This window comes from Heteronotia binoei, chromosome 1 (assembly GCF_032191835.1).
Source record: "Heteronotia binoei isolate CCM8104 ecotype False Entrance Well chromosome 1, APGP_CSIRO_Hbin_v1, whole genome shotgun sequence".
Lineage (NCBI taxonomy): Eukaryota > Metazoa > Chordata > Lepidosauria > Squamata > Gekkonidae > Heteronotia > Heteronotia binoei.
In genome coordinates this window covers 216357780-216371116 of record NC_083223.1, presented here as the reverse complement: position 1 = coordinate 216371116, position 13337 = coordinate 216357780, and the positions used below count along the sequence as shown (strand labels likewise).

General features: G+C 40.4%; 1 protein-coding gene across 2 annotated transcripts in view; it reads right to left on the bottom strand.

The window, feature by feature from the left end:
• The window catches only part of PPM1B (protein phosphatase, Mg2+/Mn2+ dependent 1B), a 99829-nt gene that overhangs the window by 14613 nt on the left and 71879 nt on the right, over positions 1 to 13337 (bottom strand). For both annotated transcript variants that reach the window (XM_060247570.1, XM_060247582.1), the window contains exon 5: positions 18 to 129. In XM_060247570.1, the coding sequence (XP_060103553.1) occupies positions 18 to 129 (112 nt within the window). The remainder of the gene's footprint in view (positions 1 to 17; positions 130 to 13337) is intronic.

Genomic DNA, 13337 nt, shown 5'->3' with positions numbered 1-13337 from the left:
TTACATTCTGTACTTACTTGCCAGCTAGACCACCTCCTGGTGGTAAATTTGGGATATTCTCTGCAGACAAAATGCGCATTACATGAGCAAGATCAGGCATTCCTTCCTCACCCGACTTCTCCATAATTTCTATTTAAAAGAGAATCCTCAAATTATTAAAAACAGGAAGTAGACAAAAATCCATATGTGATTAAAATGTGTAAGCATCAGGCATAAATATTTTTACAGGTCAGAAGAGAAGGTCATTTTTCAGTTCCCCACACAAAATTAAGTGAAAGTTTTGTAAAAAGTGCATCAACAAGGTAAATCATGGCAGTTTTACAGTGTGTGCATAAACACTAATTCTCTTCAGAAAAGACAACCAATACCATCACTGGTGTCTAAAATTCTGCTCTTGTGACAAACCAGAAACTACTGCAAGATTTTATGCAAGCATTATTTGCATTCAGGCACTGGCACTTGATTTAACAATGTGTAAAGCAGAGAAAACTCATAGCATTAGAACATCATGAGAAACAGAAAAATGGTTTCATTGTCAGCCATTCTCTAGAAGAACGCAAGCAATATCACACTTGGGCCTCACAGAAAACAGAAGGTTTTTAGCATAGAAAAACACAGGTTTCAGTGAGAAATAAAAATAATATTCTATTTTAACACTAGTGCTCAGGTCAAGGGCCTGAGAAAAGCAATGCCACTTAAATGGAACAATCCAAGTTGTCACTTACAGGACTTTGTCAATTTAATACAGATTTATAATGTAATGCACTTGATTGTAATACAGTTACCTGTCCCAATGACTGAGTACATTTAAAAAACGATGCAATGAGATGTATTCAGCAAGAAATATTTGTAGCATGGGGCTATCACTGTGTACAAATTACTCTTGGGCAAGGAATCAGTTGCATGGTTCGTTTGATCCTGTGCTATATTTTCTATATTTCTGTTCAGTTACCTAAACAGAAAGTGTACATTGAATTTAGATAACATACCACAATTCTTATTTATTTTTGTGAAGTAGAATCACCAACTGAAATTTGTGTTAATGCTACTAAATTATTGATGGAACTTGTGGAATTATTACGTGTACTCAAACACACATGCCATTCATAGCTGCTACTCTTCACCTGGTCAGGGGCTACCTTATTCCTGACTTCGTAAACACCTTTATCCACATATACTATTGGTTGAGATTTTTAAAATATTTCTGAGTAAAGTGATGTTTTGCTCCCTCCTGCAGGCAACCCTGCAAAGCTTTTCCCCAGTTACTGTCATACCAAGTGGCCATTTTCCACCAGCAGATACTCCTCCTGTTGGGTGGCAGCACTTTCTGCTGATATCCCCTCTCCCACTATGTCTTCTACAGATTGAACGTGGTTCCAGGAGTCCACCAGGGGGCAGTATTTTGTACCATTGGCAGAAAACAAAAGGAGTTGGAAAGCCCTGTTCCATTTGTGGCTCTTTTCTTCCATCTTCTTTTAGAACTTTCTTGTAAAAATTTACTACTTCAAATCATGCAACTCGTTTCTTCCCTTCTATATTTACTTTGTATTATATATTTCAAACAACTATTCCTGCATCACCATAGCAATGCCAGACACAGATATTCCTTACATTTCCCTTCCCCTAGTGCCCTTTTTCATCTACACTGAATTTTTCATAAAGCCTGAAATATAAACTGTGCTCCTACTTCAGATGATCAGTAGTTGAAGGAATAAAGATTCAACCAATGACATTTTTAGAAGCAGTTTTCAGGTGCCACCTCCTTTTGTCTGCTTCCTTTCTGGATTACCTTCAACTGTTTCTGCATTACACAAAATTTTCCCTGTGTCTATCACTATTGTAATCATTTTATATGCACCAATTTTATATCATTTAAATCCAATTACATATGCTGGAACAGCCTCAAACTAGAAAATTGCATTGGGGGGACACAGTTACTGTAATGAAGTCACACCTAGTACTAAATTCTATGCTTATGGAGCTTATCTCCAGGACCAATTCAAAACTTGGAAAAACAACTATAATGCAAGAGAAGTTAATGTTTGTTTATAAAAGGAAGGGAAAGAAGAAATCAAATATGAAGCTGTGAATTAAAAGCAAGTCAGCCAAACTTTCTTATTTCTTCTTTTTAAAATGTTGGGGAGGGACGGTGGCTCTGTGGTAGAACATCTGCTTGGGAAGCAGAAGGTCCCAGGTTCAATCCCTGGCATCTCCAAAAAAGGGTCCAGGCAAATAAGTGTGAAAAACCTCAGCTTGAGACCCTGGAGAGCCGCTGCCAGTCTGAGAAGGCAATACTGACTTTGATGGACCAAGGGTCTGATTCAGTATAAGGCAGCTTCATATGTTCATAAGTCCAGCCAGACTTTCTTATTTCTTCTTGTTAAAATGTCCACGACTGATGCCCACAATTTTAAAATGCTCCTTGGTTTTAATCTAAGGCATGTTAACACACACTATTTTCACCCCACAAATATGCAAACTGTGACAACAGTTAATGTTTTCAAATTGTTCAGGCGTATTTCTGACTGAACATAATAAACACCAATGAAGACAAAGATCTAGACTAAATAAAAATCAATGCTATTAAGTTTTTCTTGTTTTATCAAAATATCATATAATAGGCTAACTTTTATGTTCTTGTCCAATTTGATGCAAAATCCTAAACCTCTTTGTGTATAAATTTAACTGTTTAATTAAGGAAGCAACAGACATCTGTCAAAGGGCTGCTGAGTTAGAGTATTTATTGAAAGAAAGGGGAATTTGGAGACAAAGAGTAATGAAAAATAAGTCTGTGCTCTTCGCATTCTCTTCTGTTTTCTTTACATTCTTCTATTCTTGAAATAAAATGCCTTCAATACTCTAATGTTCATTCTTTGTCAAGAACATGTCACTTAAAGTTGCTATAGTTCATCCAACGTACAGAACATTGAATGACTGGGGAAATTCCTGTGGGGAAAAAAAATCAAAAGCAATACAAATAGGACTGAAAAAAGATGGGCATCTTATTCTGTTGAATACTCTGGTTTAGCAATATAGAAACTGTATGAGGCAACTGAGAATCTCTACATGTTTGTTGTATTGTGATACCAAAGTACATTTGAAACATAAGGTTCATCTGAAAGTCTTTCCAGTTGATATCCAATAGCAAAACCATGGTTTGCCATTACAGGATCTCCACATTCACATACTTACATCCAAATGAATAAATCTGCAAATTGAGCTTGGTCTGCTTGCTGTGGTTTAATCTACACTTTAAAGTAAGACCAAAACATTGCATAAAATATACTGCCTGCATGTATCAAACCTTACCTCTATAGTTCCAGATTTCTTCTTTGGTCTCTCCAATTCCACACAAACTATTATGTTTAAACCCTCCCACAATGTAATATTATTTGGATCACAGTAGTCTCAACTTCAGTTTACCACTCTAATAGCATAATTGTTACATGCATGTATTGGGAAATCAAGAGCTGAAGAAATGTAGTGACATGATTTTTGAAGACTTCTGTTCTTGCCTAGATTAAGGTACCAAGCATGAAGTATCTTTTGCATGGGCATATTTATTTGTATTGTATAGCCACTGATTGTGTAATGTGTTTTTAGTCTGGATGCCACTTGTAAATGTTCTTTCTCAATTATCTTAGCGGTTGTGATGACAACCCTCATCTACGGCTCCGAATCGTGGGTTTTATACCATCATCACCTGCGACTCCTTGAGCGCTTTCATCAGTGCTGCCTTTGCACCATCCTCAACATCCACTGGAGTGACTTTGTGACCAACACTGAAGTCCTCAAGAGGGCGGAGGTTACAAGCATCGAAGCACTGCTGTTGAAGATGCAGCTGCGCTGGGCAGGGCATATTTCTAGGATGGAAAACAACCGCCTTCCCAAGATTGCCCTGTATGGCGAACTTTCCACCGGCCATCGAAATAGAGGGGCACCAAAGAAGAGGTACAAGGACTCCTTGAAGAAATCCCTTGGCACCTGTCGCATCAACCATCACCAGTGGTCTGACCTAGCCTCAGATCGCAAAGCATGGAGGCACACCATCCACCAGGCTGTCTCTTCCTTTGAGAACGCACGCATAGCTGGTCTTGAGGACAAAAGGAGATTGAGGAAGAATCGCACTGCTACAGCACCAACCCCAAATCAGACTTTTCCCTGCAGCCACTGTGGCCGGATCTGCCTGTCCCGCATTGGTCTTGTCAGCCACCAGCGAGCCTGCAGCAGACGTGGACTACTGCACCCTTCTTAAATCTTCGTTCGCGAAGTCAAGCCGAGAGAGAGAGATAGGCCAGGGTTTATTTCCATGTTCAGAGCTTATTTCCATGTCCAATACTGAATTCACTATTTGTGCTATACGTATCCTACTGACTGCTAAAAGCAGTAGTTTACCTAAACATGTAGGAAGAAACCCATCAAATGAACTAAGACAGCCTAGTATTTTCCTGTTCTTTCCCAATAAATGCAGCCCTGTGGCAAGCACAACTCCATGTGTATCAAAGAGCTGGTTATGGGGCAACTGGTAATCAGGAATGCCATACAATAAGCAGAAAATGCAGGAGACAAACACATCATGAGACTGGGTCATCTCCTTGATGCATGAGAGATGTCTTAAAAATTGTAAGGTTTTCCTTCAGTTTTTAAAGCTTTTTAACTGGCTACAATTCTACTACATCTCAATCTGCTGTTCCTTCCCACTTCTGCAAGAAGGAGTAAATTATAATCACCCTATTACTACTCAACAGCAGCCATAAAAATAGGTCAATTCAATCATGCAGGCATGGACTTTTCCCACATTCCCCTTAATTTTGGCAGCCCCTTCAGAAGCATCCCTAGGATTGGAAACTTTGTGGAGGAATAGCTAACTACACAGTACAGTGTAGGGGCAGTACAGTGAGGAGAAGGGGGGGATAAAATACCCCTTCTCTTCGCTCTTCCATTAGTGGAGTTGTGCTGACAGAAGACACAGAAGGTGGTGAAATGACTCATTCCAACTCCCCACTGCAGCATCTGGACCCACACAGGGGTTTGCAACCCCAGGAACAATTGTGTTCTGAAAGCGGTTGCAAGAACCGAGAGGCACATGTGATAAACCAACATTCTGTGCAAATGACTGGATATAGGCCAATGTATCTACAATACCTCACATTACCATAGTCATCCATGCAAACATTTACAAAACCAAAAAATAATGCCTAAAGGATTTTTTAAAAAAGAAAAGTCAAGTGTATTACACAAAAACATGAAAAACCATCATCAGTCCCATCCTTGGGGTTTCTAGTCATTTATTTATTTAATTCCATTTATATCCCGCCCTTCCCGTTGAGGCAGGCTCAGGGCGGCTTACATGGTCATCTGAAATAGTAAAATAACTGTGTGAGTTTGTTGGCGCAAAAGAAAAGCAGGGATCTTTAAAGTGCTGCTAGACTAACAATTTATTCTAGCATAAGCCTTCATCAGATGCATGACGTGGGCATTAGGCAGATGTATTTATACTGAAGGCATGAAACAGAAAACAGGAGGAGGGAGATGTTACCAAATAGCCAGCTTTTAAAAAAATCAAAGGCATAATTGTTTAAAAACATCAAAGGCACTAAATTGTTTAAACACATCAAAGGCACTAAATTGTTTAAACTTTTAAACTGTTTATTTTAATGTTAATATAACTGTTTTTGTTATTCTATTGTGTTGTGAGCCGCCCTGAGCCTGCTTCACTGGGGAGGGCGGGATATAAATCAAATAAACTAAACTAAAACTAAACTAATAAGTCCATGAACTGGAGAGGACCACTACTAACTGTTGACAGATAAGTCTACTTTGCCTAATGAAGAATAGAATCTAGCAAAATACAAGGTAAAACATTACAAATGGACTCCATTAGAAAGGTACAGAAATATAGCTGATTTAATAGCTACAAGGGATGATATAAGCATCTATAGCGAGTGAGGATTCCCAAGACCTTCTGAAGACATGGAGGGTGGCAAGAAAAGAGGTTATATTATTATATATTATTATAAAGATTACTGTGAGAGAATAATCGTCTTATTACAGTCCTTTGGTTTGGAGGTCAACATGTTTTTTAGAACAAAGAACCTCTTAGTTTCTGTGTGTCTTTTTCAGCAGGAATGCTTCTCCAGAAGGGGCAGAAAAACCTTTGTCACTGTTTTCTCTCCATTCTATTTTCCTGCCTCTCTCATCTAAAGTTTACAAGTTTGAAGACTGTGGCCTGCACTTCTCAACTGATATGAACCATGTTGGAGGAAAATAATCTGAAAGAAGCATGTAATATAAAAAACGTATGTTACCATGCTGTAAATTGTTACTAACTGCTGGTTGAGATACTATAACATTATGGAACATTTATATACTTGGTTGAATAGATCAGCAATAGATTATCAAACAATTGTACAGTTTCCAGACATAAGTGAAAGAGTAAAGTAGATGGAAGAACCCCATACAGGATGTAAGGACAGGAGGAAATGAATGCTATGCAGGGATCAAGGATGCACTGCTGCACAGGCAAGAAAACAGAAGCTATTGGTTAAGAACGGAAACCAAGTAACACAGGACATAGGGGTGAAAGAAACAAGACAGAGGACAAGCAGGTATCCAGCTGGAGAACAGATTAAGGCCTTAGAGAAAGGACAGACAAGATACGCAGTGAAGGGTTTCACAGAAGAGACTGCTTAAGAAAAAAGCTTACATACAGCTTAGTGACAGAATATTTGCAGAAAACAATACCGGTACAACAGACAAGTATGCTGACTGAAAATCAAGATGGCTGAAGTAAAGAAGTGAAGGTAGAATAAGATGTGAGCTGAAAATTCTTAGCGGAATGATGGGTAGAGATAGTAGATTCTCTGGAGAAAACAGTTAGGTGATAAGACATATTACTAAGAAAATGAGATGTGATGGGAAAACGGCAGGTAGGTAAGCAGGTACAGTAAGAGGTCTACGGCACAGTAGCTGCTGATCCAGTATGCACCAAACAATGAAATATGCTTTAAGCAGCTATTGAATTTTCAGGCCTATTCAAGCATCACTTTCCTCCGTCAGCCCACAATTAGGTCCCACAATCTTTAAATGGGAGACAGCTGGCAAATGACTTCTATAAATGTGAATACAGCATACAACATATTTAAAGGCAAACTAGGTTTGTAGATCAGGTAGCTGAGATTTTTTTAAAAAGCTGAATATGCATTTAACAAAGCAAGACATCTAAAAGTGGAAGAAGGAAAATCATAATTGTGAAGCATGCACACAGGTGGGATTGTATATAGGGCCTATTTTCAATCCTCAGCTGAGCCAAATCAGCTTCCAGCAGGGCCGGATCTAGGGAGGGGCAGATGGGGGAGTTTGCCCTGGGCACCGCAAAAGGGGGGCAGGCAACATCAGCAAGGAATGTGAAGGATTGGGACGATTCCTCTGCCATGCCTCCCATCCAGCCACCTGCCTACTGCTCATAGCCCTCCTTGTGCAGCCCAGCCGCCTGCCCCCCCACAGAGCCTCCGCCCACCCAGATCGGCTCTCACCCGTTGCCCCGGCCCTATTCGATGGTACATTGAAGACTGTGTCAGTCTTCAAGGCTAGCTTTTCTCTGCACAACACAGAGATGGGGGAAGGAAGGAAGCCAAGTGGAGCTCAGGCTTTGCAGTCTGTGCTGGTCTTCAAGGCTAGCTTTTCTCTGCACAACAGAGACACAGGGGAAGGAAGGAAGCAGAGCAGAGGTCATGGTTTGCTGGGGGCGGGGCTAGCTTTGGCTTTTCTTGTGACCTGGTAGTGAGGCTTCCGTGGCCCGGTACTGGGTTGTGACCCTGCAAATGGGAAACACTGGTCTAGAGCCTGGATCTAGGCTTCCCAATCCCCAGGTCCCAGCGGGGGATCCCCTGGTTTTACAGGCTTCCCCCCTCCCCCAGCCAGCTGGCCGGCGGGGGAAGCTCCACCCCCAAAGCCACTATGCACCTCCAGGAACGATTCCCATAGGGAATGATGGGGAATTGATCCGCGGGTGTCAGGGGCTATGGGAAGGCTATTTTTTGAGGTAGAGGTGCCAAATTTTCCATATAGCATCTAGTGCCTCTCCCCAAAATACCTCCCAAGTTTCAAAAGGATTGGACCAGGGGGTCCAATTCTATGAGCCCCCAAAGAAGGTGCCCCTATCCTTCATTATTTTCTATGGAAGGAAGGCATTCTAAAAGGTGTGCTGTCCCTTTAAATGTGATGGCCAGAACTCCCTTTGGAGTTCAATTGTCCTTGTCACATCCTTGCTCCTGGATCCACCCCCAATGTCTCCTGGCTCCACCCCCAATGTCCCCAGATATTTCTTGAATTGGACTTGGCAACCCTACCTGGATCACAGCTTTTAAATTGAGACTGAAAGTCCTATGTTCAGTGCTTAATGCCCAAGGAGGCCTCTTACACTTGTTAAAGGAGGACAACTATAGAAGTGGTTGGGAAAGATATATAGATGCTAGATTTGAGCTCTTGAGTTTTCCTCCTACAGTGGAATAGTGTAACTTACCAAGAAGCATTGAAGCAGACTAGGTCGAAGGTGATTTATTTAGATCAGGCCACTACTTTAGCCCCAGCAAGACGTATAAGCTTTACTCTACTCTTGCTTTAGAAATTCCTCCTCCTGTGACTCTTCCTTCGTACATGAGATCTTTTTTACCACCCAGCCATAGACATGCTTTCACACTTGCTAGAATGAATACCTTTCCAACAGCTGAATTAACAGGACACTTTCTTAAAGTACCATATTCAGACCACCTTTCTGACTGTGCATTCAGTGCTTCTACTCTTTTGCCAACACTGGGTGGTTCCCAAGTCTCTATGGATAATCCCAGTTCTCTCTGAACAACTACCTATTGAACTATGGGTGGTTTCTCTACTATTGGCAGCTACTAATCCAGAAACTACTCTGTTACAAAATTCCTGATGACGATGCTTTCTGTAAAACATCAAAGAAGCTGGCTGCTCTAACTATAAAAGAATTTGATATATATATTTAACTTACTGAGGGGTTCTACTTGTATTCCAATTGTGATTACAGTGATTAGGTTGATTTTATTTTACTAGAAATATTCTAGCTTTTATACCATCTTTTACCACCAGCACCATAAAATGTTTTAATATGTTTTAACTGTATTTATTGTTTGAAGTTACTGAATTGATTGTTAGCCCCTGAGTCCGCTTGTGGAGAGGGTGGGAGAGAAAGTTATAATAATAATAATAATAATCATCATCATCATCATCATCTTTTATACTGTTTTTTACTTTGAATACTTTATCTTGGAATGTTGCTTCTGATTTCAATTATTTACAATCCTATGATGACTAATTGTTGTAATTTTGGTTTAAGACCTTTGGTTAAATGAACTAATAAAAGGACTGGATAGGATAGTTGTGGTCAACACTGATCACATTATGGCAAGCTGTAGCCTAACAACTATCTGTTTACCGAATATAATGCTCTGTGCCAATGTGTTATGCTCTGTCCTGTTTTTTATGTTTTTTTAAAAGACTATATGGTTTATTGTATTTGTGAGCCTCCTCAAACAGTCCTCTTTAGAGGCAATGTAAAAATTTTCAGCATAAATAAAATACTACAGTGTGCACAATACACAACAGAACAGTTTAGCATTTTCAAAATTTAACACAAATATGCTGCTTCTCTATTACAATGCATGAGTTTTTTTGTCCAAATTACACTTTTTTTGTTCTTCACTGGAAAATCTTCAACTTTTCCTCTATCTTTCAAGATGTATGCGTTAAGGTTCCAAGGGTACAGCAATTCATAGATCTGTCTTTCTCCAGTACTCAGTTATTTACAAGTAAACTTGCACAAAGTTAAAGCATTTATGCTTTTATATTTCACAAACATGCCAAATAGTAGTTTATATGCTAAATTATGATTAATGCATTTTATGTTGTTAAAGCAATAAAATATGCTTTGGGTTTATGCAAAGTGCTGCATATATTGGAGTTTTCTCCAAAAGCAGAACATATACTTCCTTCCATGGGCTTCAAAATGTCCAGAAATGTTATACCACTAAAGTACTGTAGTGTACTGATATGAAGGAAACTGTAGTGTACTGATATGAAGGAACTGTGGTTCAAAGAAGTATAAGGGGTTCAGAACAGGAATTAAAGCCACACTGACTTGAACCAACCAGTCTTGATTTTCATTATAGATCTCTAGAACTACTATTTTATCAACTTTTTATATGTTCTACTTACTGCAAAAAATTATTAAGCACTCTGAATTCAAGGTAACTGAAGAGCTCAAGGTAACTGTAGAATGCAATCTGGTTTACAGCTCAAAAATTATACAAAAAAAGGTTAAATGATTTATACTATATTAGTTTGTCATACAGAAGATGTTCCCAATTCCAACTCACTTTCATTAAATGCAAACTATACTACATGTCCATACTGCATTCTAAATTACAATATTTTGCTAAGTAATAAAGTGGCAACAATCTAAGAAAAACCTTCTTTTAGAGGATTTACTTTAAGGCATTGTCTCCCTCCCCTGTTCTAAAAGTCCTACATAAAGTTAATGCTAAATTGAAAACCACAATTTCCCCATGAAGCAGGTACTGTCATGAAGAGCTATTTCATGTGACCATTATTAATTCTACTACAAAACCTTCCACAAGAAAGTAAAAATTTTGCACCACACTACTGAGGCTAGCAAACTTGTGATACTGTATAGCCATATCAAAAGGAACTTATTAGAGTTCACCTTTACAGATTAAAAAAAAATTGTAAAAGCAAAGCAAATTTGCAAGCTCAACGTTCACTAACAGTTTTAAGAATAAGCTCAACGATCACTAATAGTTTTAAGAATAAGATCTTTAGTGAGCCAAGCTAGTTTAATCAAAAAAAATGAAAATTCTATACGAAAATGATCTTTAGCTAGCCATAGCAGAACAGGTAACTCTGAAGGTGAATCTGTACCTCCTTTTTCAAATGCAGACTTCAGAGTGAATTCAGAGGAAATGTGTGGCAAAAGTATACAACGATTTTTTGGGGGGGAGACTAGGAATCCAACTAGGAATCACTACTGAAGAAGTTGAAAAGTTAGTTTCCCCAGCATTCTTCTACAAGCCTCCTTACTCCCACCTGTCCCAAGGCAGTAAAGAAAAGAGTAAGAGTTCTGTAGCACCTTAAAGACTAACAAATGTTGTAGTGGTCTTTAAGGTGCTACTGTTTTCTATTCATACAGACTAATTGCAGACCATCTTGATCTACCCCCATCCCAATGGACAAGGACCACACTAGGTCAACCAGGAGTGAACTGGAGAACCTACTGGACTTTTTTTTTTTTTTAATCCAGTCTTACTAACCACTCCCAGGTTCATTCATTGAAGAGCCAGGCTTGTGCTTTCCCAACATCAAGTCACAATTTCTCCAGGGATACACTTAGATATAGCAAAACCAAATACATCTGAATATAACTCAGGGGTGGCCAATGGTTTTTTTTGTCAGATTTTTTTTTTGTCAACCTAGTCAATGGCTGGGGCTTATGCAAGTTGTAGGCAAAAAACATCTGGAGAGCTACCGTTGGCCACCCCTGGTATATCTAATTCCCAACATGGCCCCTCTGTGCAGATACTTATTCCTATATATCGGGGCCACATGAAGGGTAAACAGTTTTTTCCCTGCACACTTGGAGCACTTTCCAGGTGTGCAGAAAAATCTGACATATTTAAAAAACGATGCAACTATTTTAAAAATAGTTTTAAAAATAGTTTTAATAAAAACTATTTTATTGTTTCATCATATATTGCACTCCACCCTGAGCCCTACGGAGAATGGGCGGAATAGAAATATACTAAAATAAAAATAAATAAATAAATACAGGGGATGTTTAAATCCACCCAAAAGTAAAAGAGTATTTCCTGTGCATGCACAGAAAACACACTGCTAGGAACTGGTAGGGAACTGCAGCTGTGAGGGAGACTGGGAGCCACACAGGACTCAACTGCCATAGCTGCCAGGAGAGGGAAGCTTTGGTGGGCCAGGCAGGTGAGAGCCGCACAGGGCTCACCACCATTGCTGCTTTTGGGGCAGAAGAGAGACTGGACCCACCCCTGAACCTCCCTCCCCTCCACTCACCTGCCAGCACCCCAGGTGAAGAGGTGTCTGGTGGTGGCCAGAAGCAGGGTGTGCTCATGATCCAAAGCCAGCTGGCGCCCACAAAGGGCCAGCTACAAGTGCCAGAAGAAGTCTGGCTGCGGCACTACGTACCTGCCCAGAACTAGTGGCAGCTCTGTATCTGCAGGGGAAGAGAGGGAGGGCAGCACCAGAGGCCAAGGCAGAGGGGCTTGGGAAGCTGCATCTGCCTACCTGCCAGGTTCACTTGCAGCTGCTGCCACCTCCTCCGTGCAGAGCTTCTGCTACTTTGGCAGCCCAGGCAGTTAGGAGCAGCACAGGGAATCCCCCCCACAAAAAAAAAAACAAAAACAAGAGAAAGAAGCGAGACTGGCTTGGTGGGGAGAGGGAAAGAAAAAAAGGGGGCACTGGGTTGCGGAGAGAAAGAAGGGGGATGATGGAGGGAGGGGGAAAGAAGCAAGTGGGGGAGAAGCTGCCAGCTCAAAGGTAGGGAAAAAGAAAGTGAAATATGGGGGGGGGGGGTATTGGCTTGAAGGGAGAGAAAGAAGGGGAATTTCTTTTCTTTTATTTATTTTATTACATTTGTGTCCCACCCTCCCCTGATGGGCTCAGGACGGCTTGTTTTGGGGGAACAGAGAAGGGGGAAAATGAAGGGCTAGTGGAGTGCCAAGATGGGGACATAGGTGGGAAGAGAGCAAGGGCAGGCATGAGTGAATGCCAAGGATGTGGGAGTAGTTGAGAGAAAGAGGGAAAGAAGTTCAGATGAAGAAATGGAGAAAAGGGGGGAAACAGAGGGTAGGTTATCGACAACACTACTGCCTAATCTGGAACTAAATGTGTACTCCCCCAGCAAGTCATGTTGCATACACCCATTTAATATAGATCTATTAGAGGGGATACAAAAATTTGCCAGGAATACTCCCGCTGCATTAACATGGGGGTCCTTAAGAGTTCCTTGAAAAAATCAGGAATTTGGGGAGTCATGCAGATCAAGACCCAAGGATGTACATATCGTGTTATTATCTTTACCTATTCTAACATTAAAATCACCCATAATTATAAATTCGGCAGAGGGGTACTCCTGCTCCAGGTTCTCAATATACATGCTAAAACTGTTCCTCTGTGCTGAAAGGTCTCTGTTTATTAATGTTAGGGCTGAAAGTTTAAGCAAAAGCACCTGGGCCAGTGAAGAGCAAGGGGGCAAAAAGGTAGTT